The 27,327-nt window shown below is 50.4% G+C and overlaps 2 protein-coding genes across 7 annotated transcripts in view; one reads left to right on the forward strand and one right to left on the reverse strand.

Annotated features, from left to right (window-relative positions):
* Positions 1 to 2,872, forward strand: part of CLSTN1 (calsyntenin 1) — a 30,057-nt gene extending 27,185 nt beyond the window's left edge. For all 4 annotated transcript variants that reach the window (XM_054647673.2, XM_054647672.2, XM_054647674.2 and 1 more), the window contains one exon: positions 497 to 2,872. In XM_054647673.2, the coding sequence (XP_054503648.1) occupies positions 497 to 691 (195 nt within the window). In that variant the 3' untranslated portion in view covers positions 692 to 2,872. The remainder of the gene's footprint in view (positions 1 to 496) is intronic.
* PIK3CD (phosphatidylinositol-4,5-bisphosphate 3-kinase catalytic subunit delta) lies at positions 2,672 to 25,834 on the reverse strand. Of its 3 annotated transcripts, none has more exons than XM_054647670.2 (24): positions 25,415 to 25,834; positions 19,933 to 20,006; positions 19,410 to 19,573; positions 18,431 to 18,659; positions 17,256 to 17,479; positions 16,409 to 16,534; positions 15,603 to 15,752; positions 15,224 to 15,313; positions 14,125 to 14,346; positions 11,286 to 11,382; positions 10,848 to 10,978; positions 10,216 to 10,275; positions 9,919 to 10,086; positions 9,335 to 9,456; positions 9,030 to 9,173; positions 8,719 to 8,818; positions 7,951 to 8,129; positions 7,639 to 7,748; positions 7,302 to 7,380; positions 6,890 to 7,057; positions 6,418 to 6,541; positions 5,930 to 6,075; positions 5,552 to 5,684; positions 2,672 to 5,045 (listed from the first exon to the last, which is right to left on the reverse strand). In XM_054647670.2, exons 3-24 carry the CDS (start codon positions 19,548 to 19,550, stop codon positions 4,908 to 4,910), a joined length of 3,081 nt encoding a protein of 1,026 aa, XP_054503645.1. In that variant the 5' UTR covers positions 19,551 to 19,573; positions 19,933 to 20,006; positions 25,415 to 25,834; the 3' UTR covers positions 2,672 to 4,907. The 3 variants fall into 3 exon arrangements, with proteins under 3 accessions (XP_054503645.1, XP_054503643.1, XP_054503644.1); XM_054647668.2 differs by having other exon boundaries at positions 16,355 to 16,534; positions 25,415 to 25,833; XM_054647669.2 differs by lacking the exon at positions 25,415 to 25,834 and adding an exon at positions 24,022 to 24,039 and having other exon boundaries at positions 16,355 to 16,534.
* Between the last annotated feature and the right edge of the window lie 1,493 nt (positions 25,835 to 27,327).

Here is a 27,327-nt window from a genome sequence, read left to right on the forward strand (position 1 = left end):
AAATGCCAAGGGTGCTTGGTTGGGATCTTGCAGGGGATGGAGTTTCATGCTGGAGGATGGGATTTTACAGGCCAATGTCCAGCACTAGTGTTCATCATGTGCACAGTGCTTTAAACACAGCCTGCTTTTGTCTTAACTGGTAGGAATTTATTGATGTTTCCTTCTCCTGTGGCTGACATCTGAATTTTTAGAAAATTGGAAACAAGAAAGATGTGTGACCTTCATGCTCTGTGTCCTATTGTAAGATCCTTTTCCAGTAGAATTCACAGTACTGGATCACCCTTGAGAGCCAATTTGTGTAGAGTGCCAGGGTTGTCACAGAACTCTTTTACAATGTGCTGCTTCCTTTGTCTTTTCTGGTTTCTGCCTAATTCCTACTGAACTGCTAAATCCAGCAAGGAATCTGCAATAGCTCTTCCTGAATTTAATGCCTTGAATAAAGAACAAAAATAGTTTTAGCCAGTATGGTAATGACAGCTAATTTTTGTCTGAACAGACGTATGAGGATCAACACAGCAGTGAAGAGGAGGAGGAAGAGGAGGAAGAAGAAAGTGAAGATGGAGAAGAGGATGACATCACTAGTGCAGAGTCTGAAAGCAGTGAGGAGGAAGAGGGAGAGCAGGAGGAGGACCAACAGAATGTTAACAGACAGCAGCAGCTGGAATGGGATGACTCTACCCTCAGTTATTGATTCTAGCTGCTCCCTTTGTCTTTCTGTTCCCGCTCTAGAAGACTCCACTGTAACACACTCCATTGGTACCAAGGATTCATGGTGTTTGAAACACAAAAATTCATTCTGGCCAGTAGATTGAGCCCCACACAGCCGTGTTTGTGTTCTGTCAGCTAGTTCCTGATGTTTAGGGTTGTAGTTAGCACCTCTTCCTTCAGCCATGCCTCAGTGACTGGATTTTTTTTTACGCTCTGTGAGGAACCACCTTGCACTTTTTTCTTCATGTCATCTCAGCTAAGTGACTCTACAGCTCTGTAGCCATTGCACATGAATTTCTGAACTGTCTTTTTTTGCTCAGTGAAACAAACTTGGCTTTGTTCCTTTTTCTCTTTCTAAAAGATGCAAAGATTGCTTGTTGACAAAGGGTAAAGCTGCTCATTTCAGCCTGTTGATTTCTTTTAATTTTTTTCCCCCCGAATTAGTGCATGTGTAAAGTGGCAGAATGAGGTTAATATGTAGAAGATTAACAAGACTTTTTAATATTTTGTAAATATATTGGAATTATGTAATTATGTCATTTGTGGTAGTGAAAACAGGGATTGGGGTTTAAAACATGCTAAAGTGAAAAATCATGCAGCATGAGCTATTCCAAGTCTCATCCTACTGCAGCAGGAGCACGGGCACAGTTCTTAGTGTAGATGTTCAGTAACTCTGTCTTGGCCTTGACTGCCATGTGTGCTCATGCCCCGCTCTCCTTGAACTCCTTCCTCTTCTTTCATCTCTTTTTTTTTTTTTGCAGAGGGAACAGACAAGCTTGTGAGAAGTTGTAAAGGCTTTAGGAGCCTCTGCAGAGGTTCAGCTCCCCTGTGCACTACAGTTTGGTTTTAATTTTTATTTTTTTCTCCAATTGAGGCTTGCCATAAAGGCTTTTAAGTTATTGGGGAAATAACACTACATGCATGGTGGGCAGATCTGTGTGCTGTGGCTGTGGGGTGAGCCACAGCTCCTGGTAGTTCTGGGGAGAGTGCCTGGAGCCCAGTGTGGGCTGTGCACACTGCAGACAGGTTTGGGTGCAGGGGAGTCTGAGCACCTGGGCTACCAGTCTACATGGATAGGGATTTGGGGGTTTTTTTGTTCATTTTTTTCTAATTTGGAAGTGGGAGGGTTTGGGGTGTGGCTGATACCACTGAACACTCCTGCTCCTCCCCTGCAGCCCCTTGTACAGATTGTCGGTGTTTTAAGCCTTTGTTTACACTTAGTAATTGTGTTTTCCTGCTGGTGAAAAACTGTAGCATAAATTATCCAACCAGAAAACCTTGGGAATCATGTTAATTCATGTGATTTGGGTTGTTTCTGATCCCAGTTCCAATTTGGGATTGCAGAGGGCAGTAGCTGGAAGGTACAAACATGGGGGGGGGGGCTGTTTTTTCTGTCAGGCAGGGTTGTTTAACTTTATTTGGTCTGATGCAGAGTCGTGAATAATGAATTTCTGCTTGATCTCTGTGGAGGTGGATTACAGAGTCACTTGCTCTGCCTGTAGCAGGAGCCTGGGACTGCATTCCCTCCTGAGCACGGTAAGCCAAGCGCCAGCCACTGCTCCTGGCTGTGGGTGCAGAGCCCAGCGTGCCCCAGCCAGGCCAGGGCAGGGCCAGGAGCCCTGGGAGGGGCCAGAGAGGGGCACAGAGGGGTAAAAGATCAGGGCTGAGCACGTGTTTGTACAGCTGGATCCCCAGAGCAGCCCCAGAACTGATGGGGTTTGCTCTGGGGGAACCTGACTGAGGAGTGCCTTTACCATAGGGATGGACCTGGCAGCAGGGAAAGAACCCACACCAGAGCTCACTGTTTTTGGGGGTTGTTTTGTTTTGGTTTTTTTTTAATGTAAAATTTTAGATTTCTAAAATGGGAAAATGGTTTTGACTACTTATGTGGTAATTAACTGCTAGTTTTAAGTAAACTGGGAAACTTTTAACTTATGTCTGACAGTTGTCCTGTGTTAATGTGTAGAAGACTTATCCTTCCATATACTGTTGCTGTAGCTGCTGTATTTTAGACCAAAACTGATCATGACTTAATGGTAATACTGAGGGGTTGTAATGTCCTGATGCAGTTTGTAGCCACTGTGGGTATAACTTTTCAGATGTGTATATTGGTAACAGGTCAGTTTGGAAAGTCTATAAGCTACAATAAATTTCTGGTTCTAAAGGTTGTTGGCATTTTTTATTTTCCTGAGTGAAACAAAATGGAATCCAGTTATATAAACTGCATTAATTTGCCTCTGCTGGGGGAGTAGGAGAGTTTTGTGGTCATTGCTCTCAAACACAGAAGCAGCATTTGTGTACAATTCGTCCATATCTTTTATTTCTTATTTACAAAACATGTACCTACCGCAACTGAATAGCTAAACATGTAAACATTCTCTTCTTGCAGAACCACAGTTTGGCTTAAAAAAATACTTCTTTTTCAAAGGCAACAGAATAAGCACAATCAGTTTGTACAGAGTTAAAAAAAAATAATGACAGAAACATCTCTAAATAAATAGAAATAGGTCTATCATTCTGAGCATATTTATAAAAATGAGAAGCCACTTGTAATGAAATGGAACATTTTTGAAAATGATCTAACTTTCAATCTTTAGTACAGTCCATCTTGCTGAAAACCATCAGGTGAGCTGCTGCCTTGTGAATTTGGAGTCAAAGACTCTTTGCTGACCCTACAGAGCTCTCAGGGATTTATCCAAGATACCCTCCCAGGGTGTACAAAAGAAGGTCCACACCATGACTCACTGAATTTTTACTGCTCCTAGGTAAGTCAAGTTTTCCGGACTAAGTAAGCTCTGTAAAACTGTGCTCAGTTCTTGCAGCTGATACTGATACACCTTTGTGTTATTGCACTTCTCAAAGTGAGGGACAGGACAGGAGCCACTGCTCTGAAATCTGTGAGGGCCTGGCCTTTGTGCTGTGAGAGGGATGAGCAGAGCACCCTGACCACCAGGCTCTGGCACTGCAAGAGAATTGCTTTTGCAGCTCTGGAACTGTAGTGTCTTCCCTTCCACAAGAACCTGACTGGGGCTGTGGGTTCGGTGCATCGCACCTTGCACAGGGCCCAAGAGGTTTTTTTGCATACTTTTTGCTCTGTAAATTAGTTTAATAAGCAAGGAAATAGCAATATTTACTCTCTAAAATGGAGCAGAGGCACAGGACTGGTTCTCACTGATCAGCCTGCACAGAGCTCTAAATCCTGCAGTATTTCCCTCTAGTACCAAAGCAGCTGTTAGAGCCTGAGTGCTTCAGTCACAGTATCATCTGAAGGTGTAGGAAAAGGGGCTCTCCCAGGTTAGATTAAATTAAAATGAGGTGTCTTCTATGCCAGAACTGCTGCTTGAGAGGCAACAGGGTTTGTATGAATAGATCCAAACCAGAACAGACCTCACAGCTTAACATCTTTTCTGAAAAGCAGTAAGTACTTTAATTTGAAAATGCAATCTTAGCGTTTTCAGGTTTGAAACCAAAATAAATGCAGAAATGCAGGAATTACTTGAGGCTCAACTGAAGCCTAACTTTGGAAAGCAAAGTACCTGATCCAGTGGCCACCTCAAAGCTGCTTTTGTGCCATCAGTTCTAGGCAGCCGTAGCTGAGTTCCAGCTCAGTTTCAGAACACTTTGGCCTCTGGAGCAAACAGAAAGCAATATGACAGCCTGGATGTTTTATCCTGTCTCAAGGCAGAGTAAAACCATTTATCCAAGTCAGCTTTGGTGTGCTCTGAGCTGACCCACCTCAGTGGACACTGACACAGGGCAGGAGTGACCACATGCTGAAGTTAATGCCTCTAAGCTGTAATAGTGGTGTCCTAGATAGGCTACAGGCATAGGGGGATCTCTGCTCAGCTAAATTGTCAAGAAACTAGAAACACAGACATTAGCACACGGGAGGGATGTTAGAAATGTCTTGGCTTCATTCAAAGGTGTATTTGAAGCTGAAGGAGTTCTCAAGGTACAGTAGCTGTACCTACCTTCACTGTATGCTGTAGTTTTATTGCCTCACTCTCTCCCTTGTCCCCCAAAGCTGTTCAGCAGCCAGGGTGGTGTGGCTGAGGACAGGCCAGCAGTTGTGCAGTCATGCAGCAATGTCTGATCTCTGGGAATGAGGTGGGGGATCTTGCAGCACTGTTCAGGCCTTAGGCACCAGTCTGTCAGTGCTGGGCTGTTTTCTGTTCTCCTGGGCAGGGGCAGCTCCTGCTCTACTGCCTGTTGTCTTTGGAGACGTTGTGTGCCAGCCAGTTCACTTTGGTTTTCCAGCTCTCCCGCAGGGCTTCGTTAAACTTCACTCTGAAGTGTTTCAGTGCCTCCTCATCAGTTTTCCCAAGGGCCAGGGAGTCCTGTTGGCAGGAGGCACAAATGAGTGCACAGCTGAACAAGTCACTGCTCAACCACTAAGACATTTATTCATAAGAAATTACTCAATTGAAAGGAGCAATGGAGTAGCTATCAATTATTTTTAATTGTTCCTGTTCTCTGATAAACACTTGCACCCTCTGCTTCTGTTGGTGCAGGAAAGAGCACATTGTGTATTGCTCTTGGACAAAGTCTCCTGCAGCTGCCAGGGATGGGTGGTTATGACTCAGGAGGCAAACTAGGAAATGAGAGCCAAGGGCTTTGCCTCCATCCAAGCAGGCTCCTGCTGCCTCCAGGTGCAGAACCTGAAGAAGTTTCTGAGCACCAGGACGTGGCATTTCTGATGTCCTGCACAGGCCATTGGGCATCCACTCACTGTTCTGGAGCTCATCTGCTTCTAAGAATCTGGCCTTGCACACTGACCTGCTCCTCCCCCAGCCACAAAATCAGGTGCTCAGTTTTAGCCCCTTGCATGGGCTCTGCCTCTTACCTTCAGGTACTGGATGTCTTTGGAGCAGCTGAGCTCTGGCAGCCCAGCAGCCTTCATCAGTGCAAAGAGGTGCAGGAAGAGGAGCCCGTGGCGCCGCAGGATCATGTAGGCCCTTTCACAGTAACCCCTGAACCTGGGCAGGAGCAAAGACCAGACAGAGGAGTGAGGACTGCCAGCTGCACCATTCCATAAAGCACTTGAGCAGTCTGAACCCTGCTCTCTCCAGTTAATAATTTATTTACTTTCATCTGTACAGGCAGCTATAAGCTGCACATTGGTGGAAATAAATACTAAATACTTATAATACTAATGGTGGAAATAAATACTAAAAATTTAGAGCTTCAAAAGCTGAAGTCAAGTTTAACTCCCAGCATTTACCTTTCAAACTTCTCATTGTTGTTAGTTTTTCCTTGCTGGATGACATGCACAAAGTCGTAGGTTAAGATGAAAGGGACTCGTTCTCTATTAATACCAAATTTTGTCTTGAAGTTCCCCAAAAAGTGACCAAAATCAATATGGAACAGCTGCAAATAAAAAAAAAAAAAATCTCAGACTATTACCTGTTTTAGCTGATCAGAGCTGAGCTCTCTTCAGTTACTGCTTTGAGCAGATTCTGGCCATAGGGTTTTGGGAGAGGGAAGAGGGCCCCTGCTTTGGGCAGAGCCCATCCCCATGCCCAGGTGCCCACCGTGCCCTGCCCACGTGCCCTGCTTTGGGCAGAGCCCATGCCCAGGTGCCCACCATGCCCAGGTGCCCTGCTTTGGGCAGAGCCCATGCCCAGGTGCCCTGCTTTGGGCAGAGCCCATGCCCAGGTGCCCACCATGCCCAGCTGCCCACCATGCCCTGCCCCGGTGCCTCCCCGTTACCTGCCCCGTCTCCCGGACCATGATGTTGTCGCTGTGCCGGTCCCCAATGCCCAGCACGTAGGTGGCCACGCAGTAGCCAGCACAGGACAGGGTGAACTCCTCGATGGCTTGGTCCAAGGCATCTCTGGAGAGGGTAGGAAAGAGTGAAAGATAACTTTACTTTGGACTCCAGTGCTGCCCCATGGGGAGAGCTGTTTTCAGTTGCAGGAGAAGGGAGGGAAGCTCGCTTGGATTCCCACAGTGCTCTCTGGAGGCAGGACTCCCACCCCTGCTGCACAAAAATGAGCTGCAAGATCTGTAACTGAAGGGGTCTGAACAAGGGGGTGTCCACAATCTCAATGGAAATGAGATCCACAATGGAAATGAGGCCTCCAGGTGTGCCAGGCAGGGGAGCAGCCACAGCCCAGGTGGGACAGGCTGGAGCTGTGCAGAGCTGAAGGAGAAGGAGCAGGGAGGGAAGGTGAGCCCTCACCCCGGGTTCTTGGACTTGAGCCAGTTCAGCAGAGCGTCCTTGTTGAAGGCAGCCGTGGCCGCCATGTTGCTCTTGTTGAGCTGGATGTTGGCGATGGTGTCCGAGTGCATGACCACCTCAATCAGCCCCGTCTTGTCTCCTGTGGAGAGGCAGCCATAAGGGGTCATCCTGCAGAGATGAAAGAAACCCTTCCACTGAAATCCTGCCCGCAAATGCACGGTGGTGACGTTTAAGCTTTCCCTTGCCTGCCCTGTCTCCTCCCTTTCTGCTCTGCAGTTCTGTTCCCCAGCCCACAGAAGCTGCCCAGCTGCTCCCAGACAGAGCTGCTGGGGCAAAGGGAGCCTGCAGAGAAAGCAGCCTCAGCACCCTGACTGCCAGTGCAGGACAGCTGCACTGTGTGCACACTGCTCACCTCAGGTCCAGGCCCTCCTGCTTCCACAGGATGTCCATCAGCTGGATCATCTGCAGAGTCAGCATGTCCTGGCGCAGATCTGGGCAGCAATGCAGAGCAAAAGATCATTTTACTGTTCAAAGACATTCAATTTCTGCACTAAAATCTTAATTAAAGGGGGAAGCAGGTGAAATATAGAGGGGAGTTAATATAAATTTTCAGATTACTACCAAAACTCACCCAAAACCATTAAAGTTCCTAATTTACACAACATCTTAATGGTCCAGATTTAGGCCCACTCACCCAGTAAATACTTGAGACTAAAAGATATATTTTCACAAGCATAATAAAGACTTACCATCTCCATTTTTAAAAATTATACCCACTCCACCTCCACCTGTCTCTTCACTATTAAACACAATCCACAAAGGTTTCATTTTGGAGTCCATGAAGGTGCACTGATCCACACTAGAGGAAATAAAAATATTACCCTCAGTTTCCATCTATTAAAATATCAGCCATCCAAGCTGCCAGTCCTACAGCAACTCCACCCACAGCTGGACTTTGGGCTTCCATGAGGAAAGAACCTTGGGATAACCCAAAGCCTGGCTCCAGTGTGAAACAAAGCACAAAATTCACACAAATTCAGAGGTGCAGATCTCTCCCTTACCAAACTTCAGCAAGGATGATGTTGGGGTTCAGGGGGGACTGGAGGTGGGAAAAGGCTTCCCTGTAGGTTTCCTGCTTCATGCACATGTGCATCATCTCCTTGGTTTGAGGCTTGGTGGCCTTCTGAGAACTCACTTTCACAAAGTCATTCAGAGCTTTCATCTTGTTCAGTGCTTCTCCCTGAAAACAGGAGGGATGAAACAGGGTTAACAAATAGGAAATTCCTGGAGAAAGGTTAAAAAACATTAACATCTCCTGTGAAACGTAAACCTTGGTTCCATCTCTTACTTCCTTTTCAATTTGTAGCAATTTCACATACTGCAGCAAAACAAATTTAGTAGTGTCTGCTTAAGGAAGATCCATAATTAATTGTGGATACTCTGCTGGGCATTGCAGGGTAATGGCTACAGCAGGAATAAAGCACATTACCACACTCCAAAGGAAGAAGTGAGGTGCCCTGGCTGGAAAAGTGCAGAGGATGAGACTCAGAGCCCAGCCTGCCCTTTGTTGTTTTTGGGGAGTTCTGGTTGTGAGCAGCTCCCACTGCACAGCACCTCAGCCAGCTGATCTGTAACAGCAGTGGTCTGCACATTTCAGAGCATTCTAGACACACACTGCAGCTGTGTGGGTGAGACTGGGGAGCTCCAGGGGACCCCAGAGCCAGCAGCCTTCACGAGGCTTTTCTTGTACTGCTGGTAAGGATAATTTGGGCAAGCCAAGAGCTGAGAACCAGCCCCAAGGCAGAGGGGGGGCCCGAGGCAATCAGTACCTGCTTCATCAGCACCTTCATGTGGTGGGTGCTGCCCCGGCAGTAGGCTTCCAGGATCAGCCCAAACCTCAGGGAAACAGCAGGCACGTGCATCTCTGACCTGGGCAGGGAGCAGGCAGAGCAGTTAGAGCAGAACAACAAAACACAAAAAGAAATTAATAAAAAACCAACACTGTGTCCTCCTGGAATAATTCTTATTGAGGCACCTGAGGTAAAAAGTAGCAGTTCCCAGTTCACAGAGCAATGAAGGACTCAGTAAATGCTGGTTTGCCCTGATTTTTGAGAAAAAGCCCAAAAGATTTGCTCTTCACCTCAGATGCCAGAAGAGGAAGTGGCCGATCTTGCGGTTGGACAATGCCCTTTCCAGCAGGAACTTGGTCAATTCACAGTCTAGGTAGGATTCATACTTGAGCACCTGGACAAGCTGCAGCAGGTACTGGAACACATCATCATCCCTGTGGACAGAAAGGAAACATGAAACACAACCTTGTCTTCACTGCCATAACTGTTCTTGTAAACACTGCAAAGCCGAGGCTGTCACTGCTGTTCACAGCCCCTCAGCAGCCCTGAGCAGAAATAGAAAGGGCTCTGCCTCTCCCCTGGGGACAGCACTTACGTCAGCTTCTTCAGGGAGTTGATGGCAAAGGAACCAACATAACGGTCAGGAAAGCTGAAATCCAGCAGCTCCAAGGCATTCAGGACAGGCAGCTCTGGCCAGGTCTGAAGCAGGGAAATCATCTGTAATGACCAAAAAGAAAATAGTTTAAAAAAGGAACAAGGCTTTTATGACAATGGATATAAATCTGAAATTCTACTGATGAAAGAGCAGCTCCTTACAGGGGGTCACTATTTATAGATGCCTCACAGCAAGTTTGCAGATACCAGGTCAAAAACTGATTCATTGAGGTGGCTTGTGCTGATCTCTTACTACCATTTAAGAATATTCAACCCAGATATCTTTTTCCCCCAAGAATTATACAGATTTTTTCCTTGCCTCCAGTTTCTTGAAGGGATAAAGAAGACTTTGCTGGCCAGAAATGAGTCTGGGACAGCCCCCAGAAGAGCCAGACCTCAGCTGGGAACTCCCTGAGAAAACTGTGAAACCCCTGCTCAGCTGGGCTCCCAAACACAGCACAGGAATGCAGACACTGAAAGATGGACCAAAACAGGAGCCCTGGCTGCCAGCCCCAGCAGCCTCACCTGGGCAACATCCTCGTGCTTGTTCCACTTGGTGATGACGAGCAGCTTGGCCAGCGCCTGCGGGTACTGGTCGCGGATGTCGAACCTCATCTTCCACACCAGGTCCTTCTCGTGCTCGTACAGCTCCGTGTGGCTCCTCCGCTCCAGGATCTCCTTCAGCTGCAGCTTCTGCACAGCAAGAGCACACTCTGGGCTCAGCCAGCCCACAGGGACCCAGCTGGGACAGGGGGTAAGGGGGAAAAGCAGCCAGTGAGACCAGGCTGGCAGGCAGCTGAACACTGATGCCAGCAGACTCACCTCCTCAGAATCTTCTGGGGCAGCTCGGGGCTGTTCTCCATTCCTTCCCAACTCCAGCAGCTGGGACACAAATAAAGAGGGTGACAAAGGCTCCCAGTTCCTCTGTAACTGTAGGCACCATCACCTCGTACTGCCCCCTGTCCTGGGCTCCCCTTTGTGCCTGGCACAGGCTCTGAGCCAGACCCTGCCTCTTGGGGAGCACAGAGCTGCTTCCTCCCCTGAAACAGGCACATCTCTTCCTCCACTTGTCTGGCCAGTTACAGTGACAGATGGAAAATCTCCACCTCACACATGGCATGTTATCACTCTGCTGAAAGGGAGGGAGCTGCCTACTTTCACTCATTTCCCCTTTATTCCTCTTCCTTCCCAAAGACCTTAAAGCAGTTTGAAGGCAGCTCAGTTAAACCCATTTTTTAAACAAATGCTCATCTAGGACAGCATCTCTACCTCAGTAATTCATAGCTTGGAAAAGTATTCACTCAAAGGTCCATTAGGTGAGAGGAGAAAGTGAAATTTTCAGTAATATCCATTAATCAAGTTTGCTTGCACCCAGTCCCTGTGGATGGCTGCCCCAGAGGTTCCCCACTGGAAGGGACAGTGAGGGAATTCCTACAAGTGTCCCTGTGCCCCACCTGCTCAAAGGATGGGTAGTACACAGGATGTGCTGCCACGCTGGGGAAGCAGATGACCAAGGCTGCTGCACTCTCAGTGTTGGGGTTGCACTGCACTGTGCCCATGGGGTTCAGAAGTTCCCCTTTCTCATCTGAAAAACAAAGTACACAAAACCCATGAGCCCAAATCTTGCGAAGCTTTGGTGCAGAAAGCAGAGCAGAGGCTGTCCCTGGGCACTGCCTTGGGCACTGCCTGGCCACGAGCACTTCACCCTCTGAGCCTTCCCCAGTGAGGGGCACGTGGCATCCCCAGGTGAGCAGCCACCTCTCAGGTCACAGCTGCAAAGCCAAGCTCAACAAAGCCTTGCCTTGGCAGGGCTCCAGCACAGAGCAGTGGCCACTCCACTTCCTGGGGGCACTGAGGATGCCAGAGGCCAGCAGCTCCCTGTCCTGCCGTACCTGGGAAGGAGGACCACATGTGCAGGCAGCACTCCCCCGTTTTCAGCTGGTCCCTGTAGTCGAAGAGCATCACGTTGGCCCAGGCGATGGGGCAGTCCTGCGGAGACAGCGCTCGTGGGGGGCTGCCCTGCCAGGCTGCACAGGGCACTGAGAGTCCCCCTGAAAAGGGACCCCCTGCCTGCTCCCCTCCTGAATCCTCCTAAATTAACAGTGCAAGATGGCATCAGGCACTTGCCAAAACCTGGGGTCCTTTGTGTGGTGCTGAATGGCACCAAACGCTCCCCACAAACGTGTCTGAACACAAACACCACAAATGTGTCCAAAACTTCACCACCTGATATTTGGCAAAGCTGAAGAATCTCTAATTTTCCAATAAGGTCTTGCTACTCTACATTCAATATTTGAGGGAACTACTACACATTTTATCTATTTCACAATTTGAGGGGAGGGAGAAGAGCTTTAATTTTGAAACAGGGAACACAGAGTAGGCATGATTTTGGGAAACGAGGCAAAGGATGCTAGAAATAGCTCAAAATAGGAAAAAAAGGCTTGGCTTCTTTGTACAATAATAAACACTATCTATAGAAATCAAACTTTATGCTGCCAATCCCTCACCACACCCCCAAAATAAACCCCACAAATCCAACCCAGCCTTGTTTTAGAGGAGGGAGACTCCAGCAAGTAAAGTGCCTGGGACATGGCCAAGACAAAGAACCCATCCCCTGCCCTCACCCAGCTCCCAGCCCCAGAGCAGACACACTCCACGAGTGAGCTCAGCTTTCCTGCAGTCAGGTTCCCCAGATGGAACACTTGACCTCATGCAGCAGCACTCAGAGCTCAGATCACAGCAGAGAAAACAGCTGGAAAAGGGGTTACATGGCAGAAATCCTGCACTGAGGCACCCACAAACAGAGCCACGCTGGAAGGAGCCACAGGGACACATCTGGTTCCACTGGGGCACATCCCCACAGAACACCCAGCACTGGGGGAGGTTACAGAGCCCCCATTTCCCTCTAATGTGACAAAATGAGTCACTTCAAGCCTCTCATAACCTTGGAGCTGATTTGATTCCTCCAAATATCTTCAGTGAAATCACATTTGAGACATCAGCTTCCAGACAACGGGGAAAAGCCAAATAAAACACCACCAGCAGCAATAACCTTTTCTAACAGAGTAAATGACATCTAACCACAGCTCAGAGCCTGCCAAAACACAAGGCAGGATTTCTGGTGGATAAGGTCCAGCAAAACAAGGAGCCAGCATTCTAAAGACAGCCATCTCCTGCATGATTTAGAGAAACACTGAAAGCCAACCCTCTGGGTGACATTAACCCTCTGACTCACCCAGTCAGCCTGCAAACATGCCTGCTTTTGTGGTAGTAAACGATTTAGTCCCACCTATCTGCTCTGGACAGGCTGCATACAAACAACATGTATGGAATTAACATCTGAGTAAGGAAAAAAATAACAGTCAAAGCAAACAAACAAAAAAATCAGGTAACCTGCCCTTAACAATCATTTGAAATTATTTCTGGGCACTTCACTCTGAGCTATAGCTCACCATGGGGAAAAAATTCCTTTTTTCACTGCTCAGTTGTGGTGAATTGTTGTGATTTTATACTAAAAGCTCATCAGAATGCACCCACCTTTCCCCAGCACCAGAACACACATGAATAAGTTCCTCTTAACAACTCAGCTAAACAGACTGCCTCTGTTTTGTCAGTCAGAACAGCAAGATTTCCTTCTGACTGCTTCAAAACTGAAAATTATTCCAGTGTGACCACAATCATCCAGCCTGTGGATGAATCAGATCTTCTGTCCGACAAAAGCCTCCAGCAAGAGCTGGGGTTCTGCTATTCTTAAATAGAAAAGAAACCCAACAATAAAACTGTTAATCCTGGTCCTGGCCTCAAAATGTTTCCAGTCTGAAATCTTCAACCCAGAAATTGGTCCCCACAAGCAGGATTTGTGAGCTGGCTGTTGCTCCCAGACATGACTGCACAGTAACCCTGAGAGCCCCACTGATGTCAGCACAACAAGGCTCAGTGAACCTCCCAGCAGTGAGGAGGAGTGAGCAGAACTGAAATCTTCTCATCACACTCATCAGTGCCTCATTGCTCTGCACTCCAGCACAGATGGCACGAGTGACCCTCTCCTTAAGGCACGGGAACAGTCTCTGTGGTCACTGAAACAATAATTTGCAGAGGCACAAATGCCTTTGCTGCTCATAAAGAACAGAGCTGGAGGCTTACGTTACAACTCTGGGAAATCAGCAATTAAATCACAGGCTGCAGTTGGATCTGTTTTAGTTACTAAATTATTAATGGGATAGAAGCTTTGGAAAGTGAGATATATCACTACTTCTGATTAAGATGCTCAGATCAAGAGCTTCCAAGGTGATTTAACACTTTGGTCAGTTTGCCACACCTGAACAGTGACCTTGAAGAACTTGCACTTTAATTTTACCTTGCCATAACCAATGTTTACATTCCTCAGTTCATTCCCCCTCCCTAGCTGGTAATTTGCTCCACTGGGGATTTGCAGGAAAGACCTTGTTAGAAAGAAAATGCAACAGAGATGATGGTTTAACCTCAACTACAGAACACGGAAGTTGCAGAAGAGCGAAACAGGGACAGGTCTTTCTAGAGAAGAAATTGCACATAAACAGCCTTTCTTACAGGCAGCCACTTCTCAGCTTCCTGTTCCTGCTGGATACTGGCCATTGCCCTGTGTGCTGCTTTATTAACACAAAGCTTTCTGAAAGCAAGAAGGTTCAGGAGCGCAGGACACGACCTGCAGCCCTGGGCAGCCTGGCTCAGCCCCAGGCTGGCTTCACTTACAGCTTTCTTGGACTTCTTCTTGGTGGAGCGAGCCTTCCTGGCCTTCTCGACAACGGCGTAGAGCGCGAGGCAGAGCCGGGCCATGCGCGGCAGGTCGCGCACGCTGATGTCGAACTCCAGGCGCTGCCGCCACACGGGCTCCGAGCACACGCTCACCTCCGAGCTCGACACGGTCTTGCACAGCATCTCGGTGCCGTGGAACAGCCCTGCCTGCACCACCAGCTGAGGGAGCAGCAAGGACAGCACTGTGAGCCCATGGACTGCCTGTGTGCTGCAGGGGAAGGGGACACGGCAGCTCTCCCTGAACAGGGTGTCCCTCTCCTGACTCTCTCCCAGGTCACTGAACAGGGTGCCCCTCTCCTGACTCTCTCCCAGGTCACTGAACAGGGTGCCCCTCTCCTGTCTCATTCCCAGGTCACTGAACAGGGTGTCCCTCTCCTGACTCTCTCCCAGGTCACTGAACAGGGTGTCCCTCTCCTGTCTCATTCCCAGGTCACTCAGACACTCAGCTCTGCAGTCTCTCTCTTTAGACAGGACAGCTCTCCCTGAACAGGGTGTCCCTCTCCTGACTCTTTCCCAACTCATTCAGACGCTCAGCTCTGAAGTCTCTCTGCTCAGCTTCAGTGAGGACATTGTTATCTTCTCATTTCATGCAGACTTGCATATTGATTAATGTGGCACACTCTTGCCCAGTTTCCTTCCTTTCCCAAAGGGCAGCTTTTCCACTTCTCCTCATTTCCCCCTTCAGGGTAAACACCCCACATATCCCAGGCCTCTGCTTCTCCTGCTTTCCCTTTGCCAGCCATCACCTCTCCCATCACTCCTCTCAGAGCTGGGTGTCCCCTGCCCAGCCCTGCCCAATGCCATTACCTCAGGGCAGCAGCTCTGTTTGCTGTGCAGCAGCTTTTCCAATGCTGGGCTGCTATCTGCCCATCCCCATCCCTGTTGTGCTGCAGCTCAGAGACTGCCCAAGGGCTGAATGGAGCCCCACAGGAGCAGGTGAGGTCACACTGACAGCCACCCCTGTCCTCCCCACACAGACCACAGGGCTGTGACTGGGAAAGCACAGGTACAAACCCCAGAGTGAGTCAGTCCCCACCTTCATTCTCTCATCTGCATTGACCTTGCTGCCTTGCACCAGCTCGATGTAGAAAGGCTGCTCCAAGGACCAGAGAGAGCCACAGTTTGGCTGGAAAGAGAAAAGGGTTCTGATCAGAAACAGATGCAACAAAGGCCTCTCAAGTCAGCAGCAGAACTCATCTCCCATTTCACACTTTTGGGTCCCACAGAAAAGAGCAAGAAGCCTGGGAGAGCCAGGGAAGCTGTGGAGGGGGCTGGAAGGCTGTCTGGAAATTCCCACCCTATTCCCCAGCTGGGAACCTGCCCTGCAGGGAGCACCCACTGCTGTTCCCAACCCAGCCCAGTGTGTCCCCAGCAGAGGAGCCCAGGGTGAGCTCAGGGGTCCTGTCCCCTCTTACCTTTTTCTTGGGGAGCGGTGGGGGCTTGGAGGCCGCCTTTGGGGGGCTGGTGATGCAGTTGGTCTGCTCGTCCCTCATGGCAATGATGGCAGAGGAGTGCACCATGGTCAGGTGGGGGGTCAGGCCCCGCTGCAGGCAGCTGCGGATGTACTGAGAGGGGACAGGGTCAGCCAGGCCTGCCAGAGCCACCAGCCCAGGCAGGAGCCCTGCAGGGACTCGGGGAAGGACACAGCAACAATCCAATCCCAGCTCTCAATTATCTCCTCTCGCTTTATAAACCTGCAACTCGCTGGCCTCATGCTGCCAGAGCTGAGAATATGAAGTGCCTTTTACAGCTGGCATTTCATCAATGGACTCAAATGGCTGCATTAAGGGAAAACACTGAGGAGGATTCAGCACTCCCAGCAGCAGTCTGCCCTGTCAGAGGAGCACATGATTCAGGATTACTTGCCCAGCTTTCAATGGGAGAACCCTCATCCCACCATACAAGCTCACAGATATTTCCAGAACCACAGCCTGTAAATGTATTTACACAGCACCTGGCACCCAGGACAGGCTTAGATCACTGGCCCCCCAAAAATAAGGACTGGTTAGGTTGCTGGAAGTACCCTTTGCCCTAGGTAGCATTCAGGTGCTGCCACTGATGTGCTGCAGTCCTGCAAACAGCACTCCCTCCTTCTCAATATGTCCCAACCCCAGCAAGAGAAGGCCATGTGGGAACAGCCACTGACAAAGCAAGACACGAGGCTCACCTGGAACTGGTACAGGGGGTAGTTCCCATAGAGATATTCACATTTCCCATTCACCTGCAGGGTGTAGTCCTCTGGCTGCTGCACGGTCTCGGGGCGGAGCACAGTGGCCTGTTTCTTAATGGCATAGCTCATGAGGGTGATGGGGAACTCCCAGGGGGAGATCTGGAACATGAAGCTCTCCTGCAATCCCAACAGCACAGCAAAGTGTCAGACACCAGCACGGGCTGGTGTGGCACAGCCAGGGAGCAGCATTCCTGCTGCTAGCAATGAGGAGCAGCATGGGAAGGTACAATCACACACATCAGCCTATGGTAAGTAGAGATATTCCTCCTGCCAAACTGGGCAGGAGCAAGTTTCAGCAGTGTAAGCACAAGGCTGGAAATCAGGAACTTCAATTTTCAGCAGAATCACCAGTTTATGTGACTGCCAGTCATTAAAAACCTTCCCACAGTCATTGCAGCAGCAGGGCAGGGGCTGGAAGGATCCCTATGCTCAAACACACTGCTCTGAAGGCTGTTCATCTGCCAGGGTGACCTTGCTTCATGCCCAGGCACAACAGGCAGAACATGAGCCCAGGCAGGCACAGGAACAGGGGCCCACGGGCAGCACAGAGCAGTGCCTGCAAGCAGTGTCTGCTGAGCAGCTCCTGAGCTTCCAAAGGAAAGCCAAGTACTGTGCTCCTTTCCCACCCAAACCCAAAAAGGTTTCCAGCCCACATACATGCAGCAACCTCAGCTTCCAGCTAACCAGTACACCCAGTGCACGTTCAGGAGGGAGAGCAGCTCCCTCCCAATCTTCTCCACAGGCAAAGCAATCTGGAGAATGAACATTGAACACATGCAAACACTGTCCAGGCACACATTACCACCAAACACTGTGACAGGAAAGTTTTGTGCTTTACCCCGCCAGACTGGAACCTGATGTTGACAAAAATGTTCTTGTTGGGGATTTGCAGAGAGGAGAGGCCCTTGGCAGCAGGCTCCAGCTGCAGGGGGAAGTTGTACTCCATCCACGCTGCCCAGCCCAGCTGCTGCCGCTGGGCCGCCTTCTCCTCGCAGAACTGGCACATCTTGGCGCGGAACTCGCTCACCTCCGGGTCCTGCACCGAGTCAAACTCGTGCAAACCTGGGTGCAGAGCAGGAGACAAGGGCAAAATAAGCATCTGCAGCCAGTGGGGGAAATGAGCCTTTTCCTTTCCTGTCTGTGAAAGTCTCCCTGAACACGTGTTTAACACGTGGCCAAAAGCAGAGTCAGCCGAGCTGCCAGCAGCCCCTGATGGACGATGTGCAGTGGCACTGTCCCCAGGGCCCAGCACTCTGCCAGCAGGCAGCACCCCCTTCCCTGGCCCTGCACAGGCAGTGTCCCCTGCATGCCCTGCAGGATCCTGCTGCTGTCCCAGTGTCCCACCCTGCACCCACGCTGTCCAGGACGGAAAGTGAGAAATATCACTGTGCCCAACAGAAATATCTGTGCCCCCAGAGCCAGCAGCCACGCTGTGCCCAAGGGGATGAGGGCCGTGTGTCCCCAGAGCCAGCAGCCATGTTGGGCCCATGAGAGTGAGGGCTGTGTGTCCCCAGAGCCACGCTGGGCCCATGAGGGCTGTGTGTCCCCAGAGCCATGCTGGGCCCATGAGGGCTGCGTGCCCCAAGAGCCATGCTGGGCCCATGAGGGCTGCGTGTCCCCAGAGCCACGTTGGGCCCATGAGGGCTGCGTGTCCCCAGAGCCACGCAGGGCCCATGAGGGCTGTATGCCCCCAGAGCCATGCTGGGCCCATGAGGGCTGTGTGTCCCCAGAGCCATGCTGGGCCCATGAAGGCTGTGTGTCCCCAGAGCCACGCTGGGCCCATGAGGGCTGTGTGCCCCCAGAGCCACACTGGGCCCATGAGGGCTGTGTGCCCCCAGAGCCATGTTGGGCCCATGAGGGCTGTGTGTCCCCAGAGCCATGCTGGGCCCATGAAGGCTGTGCGTCCCCAGTGCCATGCTGGGCCCATGAGGGCTGTGTGTCCCCAGAACCATGTTGGGCCCATGAAGGCTGTGTGTCCCCAGAGCCATGCTGGGCCCATGAGGGCAGGCTGACCTTTCCCGATGAGCAGGCTGATCTGGGAGTTGATGAGCTTCTTGGCCCGGTCGCCCTCACGCGCCACGAGGCGCAGCACGGGCAGGAAGGGCTGGATGTCGCAGAGGCGGCGCTGCTCGTCCTCCAGCTCCTGCTGCTCGGCCGTCTGGTTGATGCAGGTGAACACGTAGGCCTCGGGGTCGCTGAGCATGTGGAACAGCGGCTCATACTGCGCGTGCTTCCAGAGCACCTGTGGGGGCACGCTGCTGTCACTGCGCTGCTGTCACCCTGCTGTCACCTGCTGCTGTCACCTTGCACACCTCACCCTGCCACTGTCACTCTCCCTCCTGCTCCTGTCCCTCAGCACACACTGTCACCCTCCGTACTGCCACCCAGCTGCCCCCAGGGCCTGTCCAGCCCTCACCCTGCCACTGTCACCCACCACCTGTCCCCCAGCACACAGCTAAAGGTCCCCACACAGGGACCAAGGTCCCCACAGCCCCCTGGCACTCCCAGGCTGCTCCTCAGCCAGGTCTGGTGGCTCCAGCTGGTGCTGAACTGCTGGGCAGGTTTATTTGTAGGTGCCTTTAACTGACTTCCTTTCTTCATGCCTGCCTTTTGTTTTGGGCAATGTCAATCCCTCAGCCTGAGCATTTAAATAACCCCCACCTGAACATCTCACAGTGAGCACCTGCTGACTCTGGTCCTGTGAAACACAGCAATTACTCACACTGGAAACAAAACTGGGTTAAGTAACTTGCCCCCAGTAACATGAAATCTGTCAGGATGCCAAGGACAGGAGCCAAGAGCTTCTCAAGTCTTGTCAACACTATCCAGTTCCCAAGGATGCTTCTCTCCCTGTGGATAGCACTCTCACATGACTTCACATCCCTTTTTGGACTCTCATCCTAAGTGTCTGCTGTTGGAGGCAGAGCTCTGCAGTGGATGACCCTCTGGCTGTAACACAGACTGTCACCCAAAGCTAGTGGGAGGCTGTTACCTGCTTGATGGTGCCCAGGCTGGCATTGCAGGGCACTGAGAGGTTTAGGTATATTCCTGTGGGCAGCAAAAAGTCCACCTGGATGTTTTGGTTTTCACCCTTGGACCAGAATTCCGTAGGGCAGTAAATGCCTGGGGGCATCCTGCTCACTGCTCAGCTACCACCTGCAACAAAAGGGAAAACAGTCTGGTGCCGTTGACTACATGTTATCTGCTCAGTTCTGTGCTGGGCTCTGTCGAAAATTAATGTGCAAAAGAACCTAAAGAAAGGAAGGTCAGCACAGCCTTAAAGCTCAGGAAAAGTAAATTAGTAAAAAGTCCACTTTAGTGCCTTTGAGCCACATGTAACAATAGCATTTGCTTCTATTTCAATGCAACCCTCTCTTAATCCCTTCTAGGCCAGGATGAACATCTACACCTGCATTTGACACAGAAATAAGAGAATTATCTTCTCTGGAGAACAAAGACATTGTCCCAATAGCTCATCTATGACCAAGCAGCCAAGAGAAACAGCAAGTTCCTACCCCTGGCTGTGTAAGGCAATCCTCAGGCCACATGCTCCAAGTTCCACTTTGTTTTTCCAGAGCTCAGTTCCAGTCTGCAAGAGGGAAAAAGAGTTGTTGCTGATTCCAAGTATGCATGCATTTTATACACACAAACAAATAATACTCTGCTGTACACCCCCTCTCTACAAGTATACAAAAATGAAGTTGAAGGGTGAGGCAGTCAGAATAAGTTTGTTCATTCCATCTGCAGCCTGTCCCTTGGCAGGATGCTACAATTTATTTCCAGCACATCCAAGGAATGCAAAGAGATCAAGAATCTGGTACAAGATCAGGTGCAAGCTGCTGTTTTCATACGCAGGATGACACAAAAGGCATTCACCAGCAGCCTGTCAGACATTTCCTTTCTCAAAGACCTCTAACAAAGTCTCCATCCATTTGCCCACAAGCAAAATGCTATAGCAATAAAACCTCTGGTTTCCTGCACAGGTGACAAGTGGCAATGTGGTGTCCCCACATGCTGGAGACTGGAACTGCTGGCACTGGCAGGGAAATGGCTCCAACAAATTCTCTGCAACCACCCCAGCTCACCCCAATTCCCTCTCAGCAGTTTTCCTGCCAGGTCAGCAGAGGAACATCCCAGTGGTACAGCCTGGAAGGTGCTCAGCCCTGAGCAAGTCTGTGTCCCTTCTCCTCAGCCCATGAAACCAGCACAGCATTTCCCCATTCACAAGTCAAAGCTTTGCAGCCGTGGCTGTAGGGACTTGGAAAGGAGCTGAGCAAAGTGCAGCTGATTCCCAAACCACAAAGTCCTGCTGGCAGCTCCTCAGGAGCCAGCCCTGGGCTCCAGCAAGCACAAGGAGCCCAGCAGCTTATCTGCCAGCTCCTGGGAGCACAGCACTTCCCTGTCAGCAGTGAGGTCAGGATTCCCAGAAACATGAGCTGTGTTTTATCTGTCCTGCTTCCTCAGCACAGAGCCGGCACCACCACAAACCACCCCGGGCCTGCAGGGAGGGCAGCACGGGGGGAGGAGGCAAGGCTTACCAGTTTGAATAAAGCAGAACAGGCTGGCCTCGTTCTCTGCCCATCAACACTAAAAACAGCAGGTTTCTGGTGGATCTGCTACCTCAGCCTGAATCAGCAAACTGCCACAACTCGACTGACCAGCAGAGACAGAGACACAGCCAAGGCTGAGCTGCTTCCTCCTGCTCAGGATTTCTATCTGGCACCACATCCCAGAGAATATGAAGTGCCTGCCTCAGCCACGAGCACTACAGTGTCAGTTCAAGCTCAGCACCTTGTCTTTCCAAACTCCCTGATTCTGAGGATGCAGGATTTTTTCCTGGTGTGAATATACCAAAGAAAGAATAACTCTGGACTTTCATAGTTTCTAATACATCATTTACCAAGTCTCTCCCCTTCCCACTGCTAAATTCAGAATGTTCTCCTTGTTGGAGCTCAGATCTGATGTGACAGTTCTTACATGAGGCCAGCTCTGCCTAGATGGGTGTTCCTGCACTGCCTGACTTCCCTCTTCCCCTTTGCCTTGGGAAACCAAACAGAGTTCTCCAACCTTGTCTGCACTATCTTGACCTCATGGGTACAAGTAATTACAATTCCCTTTTCTCTGGGTTGTTCTGCCATTTGTGAACAACCAAGTGCAGCATCACTCCTTTTTGGCAGGGTTTACACTACTGGAGTAATTTGAGATATACTCCCTGTCTTTCAGTGCAGCAGTCCTCCCCAAAAAAAAAAAAAAAAAAGAATTCTCCAATATAATTGTCAATTTTTAAAGCCCAGACCTCTTCATCACTGGACAGTAAAAGTGGTGGAGGAAAATAACCATGAGACAAAATTTCACTTTTTAGATTAAGGCAACTCCACAACTTCCCCTGTGCCCTCAGTTCATTATTCTTCACTCTGCAGCAGGAAAGCTACAGACTGCACTCCCCTTGCAGCATTTATTCAGTGTGCAGGTAATAAATGTGTATCCTCAGCAAAGAGGGGAGCTGGCCAAGGCAGAGCTGATGCCCATATGGGATAAGTCCATGCACTAGGAGAGAAATAAACCCTCAATTTTACTGAATGCCACGTAGAGAAGAGAGGCACAGCATCAGCTAAGGAGACAAGACAGCTGAGGAATCTGAGGCAAGATAAATTTGTGCAGAGTCCAAGAGACGCATCTGAAACCACCCAGCCACTATTTAACTAGCCACCAGTCAACATAAAACCTACTAACACAAATTTCAATTTCCCCCTGTGAACTATATCAACCACAGGTCTGGTGTTTACAACATGCAACTGCTTTGGAGAGAAAAAGGCAAAAAAAAAAAAAGACCAAAAAAGAAAGCAAAAAAATATCAGACATGGAGCAGCGTTCCCCTGCGAGGCTGTAGCATCAGACAGACACGGAAGCTCCAACACCCACAAACAAATTGCAAAACTACAAAACCCCAGGACTACCAAAATACTTCTCAGCTTATAGGAAATGAGCAGTGCAGAGCTCCCAGGTGATGTGCTGCGTGGGAGACTGCAGGAAGTCACTTTCATTGCAGGCATGGCTTTGGCTGGGGGAGGAGACCACGGAATTTTGGGGTACACACGTGTTTGACATGGCTTCAGCACACAGTCAGTACACTGGGCAGAGCTGAGCCAGCTCTGAGCTCTCCCAGCACTTCAGTGTGCTCTGAGAGTGTTTTCAGCTTGGTCTTGATTTTTTTGGTTGGGGTCACAGGGTAAAACAAGCCCACACTGCAGACAAGTCATTTCAGCACTGACTGACAATAAAAGTAACCCCAAATTGCCCTTCAAGGCAGATGGGGAAGAATCCTGCAGCAGGTAATTGTGCCAAACTGTGCCTGCACATGGGAGCTTGGGAGAGCAAACCAAAGCCTGGCAGGTTTGCTGGGGACTCACACCCAGTGCCAGTCACCCCAGCACACACAGACCCAGGCTGGAGCTGCTTCCCTTTGGTGTCACAGGTCAGATGTGCCCCAGATGTTTCCATCACAGCTTCCAGCAGTCTCCTGTAACACAGGGTCCATGTCTCAGCTGTGCCATGGGGCCATCTCTGCCCTCCTTCAGCTCCTGGGACAGGGCTGCACCCTCAGTACAGACCCTCAGTACAGACCCAGGCTGCACCACAGCTCTGTCTCTGCTTCCTCCTTCCACACACCCACAAGTGTCAAACTCAGGTCATCAACCAGGTAGGAAAACACTGGGGACTCCTTAGAAAACTGTGGAAAACCATTCAAGCACTGAACGACCCCTAAAATCAAGAGGCTTTTTATCTTCCTCAAACCCTAGTTTAGAATATTTGAATTCCCTCTACTTGGTTTACCATCCTATGACTTCTACCTCCACCAAATATAAAAATCAAATAAAGGTTTTTTTCATATTATCAGCTTCCATTTTGTACATTGATCTCTCCTATCCTGCCACACACTCGCCTGCACTGATTCACTCACTCTTTCAACAGCAGTCCCTTGTTCATCCAACTCTACATACCTGACACACAGTTAGGCTGCTTCGACAATGCCTTTTCTTAGATATTTCTGAGCCCCTGATTAATCTGACCTTTACTTACACAAACCATTAGATGGATGTTGCTATACCATGAACTGTCCCTGGCAAGGGATGAAAATGCCCACACCTCACTCTTCAGGCCTCTGAGACACTACAGAGCATCCCCTTCCCTACCAGAGGTGCTGATAAAAACCAGCACTTAATTAACAAAAATCAGCATCTTCTGTGCATCCAGGTGTCACTGGAGAACCATGGATTTTCCTACCATCCATGGATTTGTTCTGGTTATGTGGAAACTATAAGGATCAAGCTTTAAACAACCACTGGGGAAGAATCCCTTGGCCTGGGCCCTTCCCTTAATGAAATAAAGACTCCTTTGAGCTTTTAAATTGTTCAATGCCCACCTCACACACACACTCCCACAAAACAGACTCACAGGGAAGAGTAATGGAAGCAGAGCTACACTAATGTGATCTGAACTGGGGATAACCTTGTTTGTGTGCAGGGCTGATGATGAAAGGGGCTGTCAGCAAGAGAAGAGATAGGAAAGCAGAATGCACGTGTGCTGATAAAAACAGGCTGCACCTTTTGGGGCTCCCAGCTGCAGAAGTGCATCAGAGCAATATGCCATCATTCAGGCTCAGCAGAACCTCAGCTCCAAACAGAAGCAATAGCCAGAGGGAGGGAAAGAGGAGTTCAGGCAAAGAAACTTAAGAGAAAAATAAATGTAAAGCCATTCGTCATTCTGGGAGTAAAACACTATCACCACAGAGAGACATCACAGAGCTAGAAAAGCATCTGATGGGAGACTCGAGAACCTTGGTGGAAAGTTCCAATCAGCTTTTGGGCAAGTTCACAGTATTGCCTGAGGAACTACCTGGTGGGAAAACGTATATTCAGTGGTTAAAGCCAAAGCTTGAAAACCAGCACTGTGCACAGCTCTGTTCCCAAACCTGACAATTGTTTGCTGCACAACATCAAACAACAAACTCCTCCGTGTTTCAGCTTTCTCACATGCACAAGTACAGCCTGTAACTCACATGGGGTGTTGTAACTCTTAAATGCTGGCAAAGGGATATGAGATCCTTGCACCCTTGCTATTAATGCTAACACAGGCAGAGCCTGGGACGTGGAGGAAGTTGTGATAAACGAAAGCTTCCAGCTGAAGAAGTTGCTGAAATTAGGCTTTTTCAACTGTTCCCAACGGCTCCACAACACCAGAAACCAGAGTCCATCTTGTTGATGGAAACAAATCACAAGTCACGCATTTCTAATGACTTCTATCATGACATTCACCTTTCAGGTTCCCATCTCAGGCACATACAGCGTGCCATGTTCCAGACTCTCTACTGGCAGCTCTTAAAAGACTCTCATGCCCTGCCAAAAACATGATCCAAAGCTAACCCACAGCAGAAACACACGTGGCTGAGCCAGGCAGCACAAGCCCTACACCAGGGCAGGTCCTGATAACCAGGTGTTACCACTCCCCAATTCCGGGAGGGACAATTGTGGCGGCAACGCTCCATGTGCCAAAGCCACCTAAAGGCCAGGCAGACACCAGCAACACCCTGCGGGATGGGCCGGCAGGGGATGAGTGGTTACTGGCCAAAACACCGAGCCTGCTGCCGTCCATCCGTCCATCCATCCATCCATCCATCCATCCATCCATCCATCCATCCATCCATCCATCCATCCATCCATCCATCCATCCCTGCCACCAGCACGGGGGACACAGCGCCAAGGGCGGCCCCTGGGCAGCTCCGGCGCTCAGCGGCTGTGCCGACCCCGCTCTCCGTGAGGCTGGAGCGCTTTTCCCGAGCCCAGCAGCAGCGCTGCTCGCTGACGGCGCCCGAGCGGAGCCGGCATTTGCCGCAGGCGGCCCCGCAGCGCCGGCCGCGCACCCCGGAGCCCCCGGCCCGCCCGGGCCCCGCTCCCCAGCCCGGCCCCAGCCCCGGCCCGGCCCCGTCCCGGCGCTCACCTGCGCTGGCGGCCGGGGGGTCCCGGGGGCTGCGGGGCTCCCGCGCTCCCGGCCCCGCTCCGGCGCCGCCCCGGCCCCGCCTGCCAAGGGGCGGCGGAGGGGCCGCGCCCGCCGCGTCCGCCCCGCCCCGGCACTGGCCCGGGTCCGTCCCGGTGCCCCTCGGCCCGGCAGCGCGGCCCCGCTCCGCACGCAGCGGAGATGCCGGCGGGGAAGGCGCGGCCGCGGTGATGGCAGCGCTCGGTGCCGGCTGCGGTCAGTACCGGCAGCGCTCGGTGCCGGCAGCAGCCGGGGCCGGCAGCACTCGGTGATGGCTGCGGTCGGCCCCGGCTGCGGTCGATGCCGGCAGCGCTCGGTACCGGCAGCCGAGCGCACCGCGTGTCCGGAGCATGACGCGGCCGCCACCCTGTGCCGCACTGGCGGCGAACCGGAGGCACCCGCGGCTCGCTCCGGGGCCGCAGGGCCGCACAACAGCGCAGCAGCGAGGGCAGGTCCTGCCCGCACAGGAGATGTAAAACGGCTTGGGATTCACTCCTTTCCTGGAAAGCGCTCCTTTGACTGCCTCAGTCCTACAACTGCTCTTTCTTCATCGGGAAAACTGTGGGAAGCCTAGAAACTGGCTGACACCGAGTCTGGGAGAAAAAGAGAGAGAAGGGCATTTAGAGGGAAAAGACATGGAGTGTAGGAGACAAGGAGAGAGCCCCAAAGAGAAGGGAGAGACCCTGGTGGTACTTGTTGAGCACTGGCAGTGGGTAACAGTGCAATAAGGGTGGGGAATACCCCAAATCCCAAAGCAGAGCCTGGTGGATTTGGGGGATGAGAAGAAACCCCTTCAAGGCAGACAAAGTCCCCGTGGGTCCACAGTAGGAGCAGGGTAGGTTTTAACACACCCGGTGTTCCACTTCCACCTGCTAATCACAGGAACAGGACCAAGCCCACCTTTAAATGCTGGATACCAAGGACACACAGGATTATCCACTCGGTTTTTTTCTCTCCCCATTCTGTTGTACAGGTCCATGGGCAGCAGGGGAAGCCCACCCAGGCACTAAAGCACTGTGCAGGGTCTCATCCTACCAGTTCCCCACTTCTCACTCCCCTGGGGCTGCCATCACCCTTTGCTCAGTGCAGCTCTCCCAACTGCCACGGGAAATCAGTGGTTCCAAAGCAGCAGCAGATGGGAACAAGAAATGTTTCCAGTGTTCAAAGACAATCATTCCTCTCTGTCTCATTAAATTTTCAGCAGCAATTACATACTCCAAGACCATGTGCTCATCTGAAAAGTCTCTCTCTCTTCACACATCTCCTCTGAAACGCCCGCCGTACTTTAGGTCACCAATGAGAAAATATTGGGAATATGGATTTGTGATTTTAATTATTTCATTGCCACACAAGGAAACAAAAAGCCATGGTACAGTGCATGGTTTGTGCTACTGAGTCACCTCGACTGGTCCTGCAGTTTTATGACTCCCAGAATCACCATTTTCCTAAAGCTTTTGCTGAGACATATGATTAAGGTATAAATTCTTTTTTTTCCCCTCTATGTTATCATCCAAGAGAAGCTCATTATTCTTGCAATCTGACTCATTTTTTTTCCCCCTGAACATTACTAGCTGGCAACACAGATATCTTGCCAACAGTACAAGATGTGACTGTTGAAACATTCATTGTTCAACTCTGTTTGAATCTACTATCGCGTCTCCATGTGACCTTATAACGCTCAGAATTTGTCTATTTTAAATCATCAGCCCTGACATGTGTTGAAGATATTTTTAACAGACTGTTTACAGGAATTCTGGTTTCTGTTCTGTATTTTTTTCCTTTTCAACAGCTTTTCTGTTCATCATCTCCAAGTTTCACATGTACAGCTGTACTGAACACCAACAGGGCATTTGCCCACATGGCCTGTGAGAAATTGG

Source organism: Agelaius phoeniceus, chromosome 24, assembly GCF_051311805.1.
Source record: "Agelaius phoeniceus isolate bAgePho1 chromosome 24, bAgePho1.hap1, whole genome shotgun sequence".
Taxonomy (NCBI): Eukaryota; Metazoa; Chordata; class Aves; order Passeriformes; family Icteridae; genus Agelaius; species Agelaius phoeniceus.

Bases quoted from the DNA above. Each gene is read 5' to 3' on its own strand.
- PIK3CD (XM_054647668.2), bottom strand. From the start codon at position 19,550: ATGCCCCCAGGCATTTACTGCCCTACGGAATTCTGGTCCAAGGGTGAA. The intron at 14,347-15,223 runs GTGGGGACTGAC...CTGCTCCCTCAG, and splicing joins ATGCAGATGAGAGAATGAAG to CTGGTGGTGCAGGCAGGGCT. The intron at 5,685-5,929 runs GTAAATGCTGGG...GCTCCTGCCCAG, and splicing joins AACAATGAGAAGTTTGAAAG to GTTCAGGGGTTACTGTGAAA.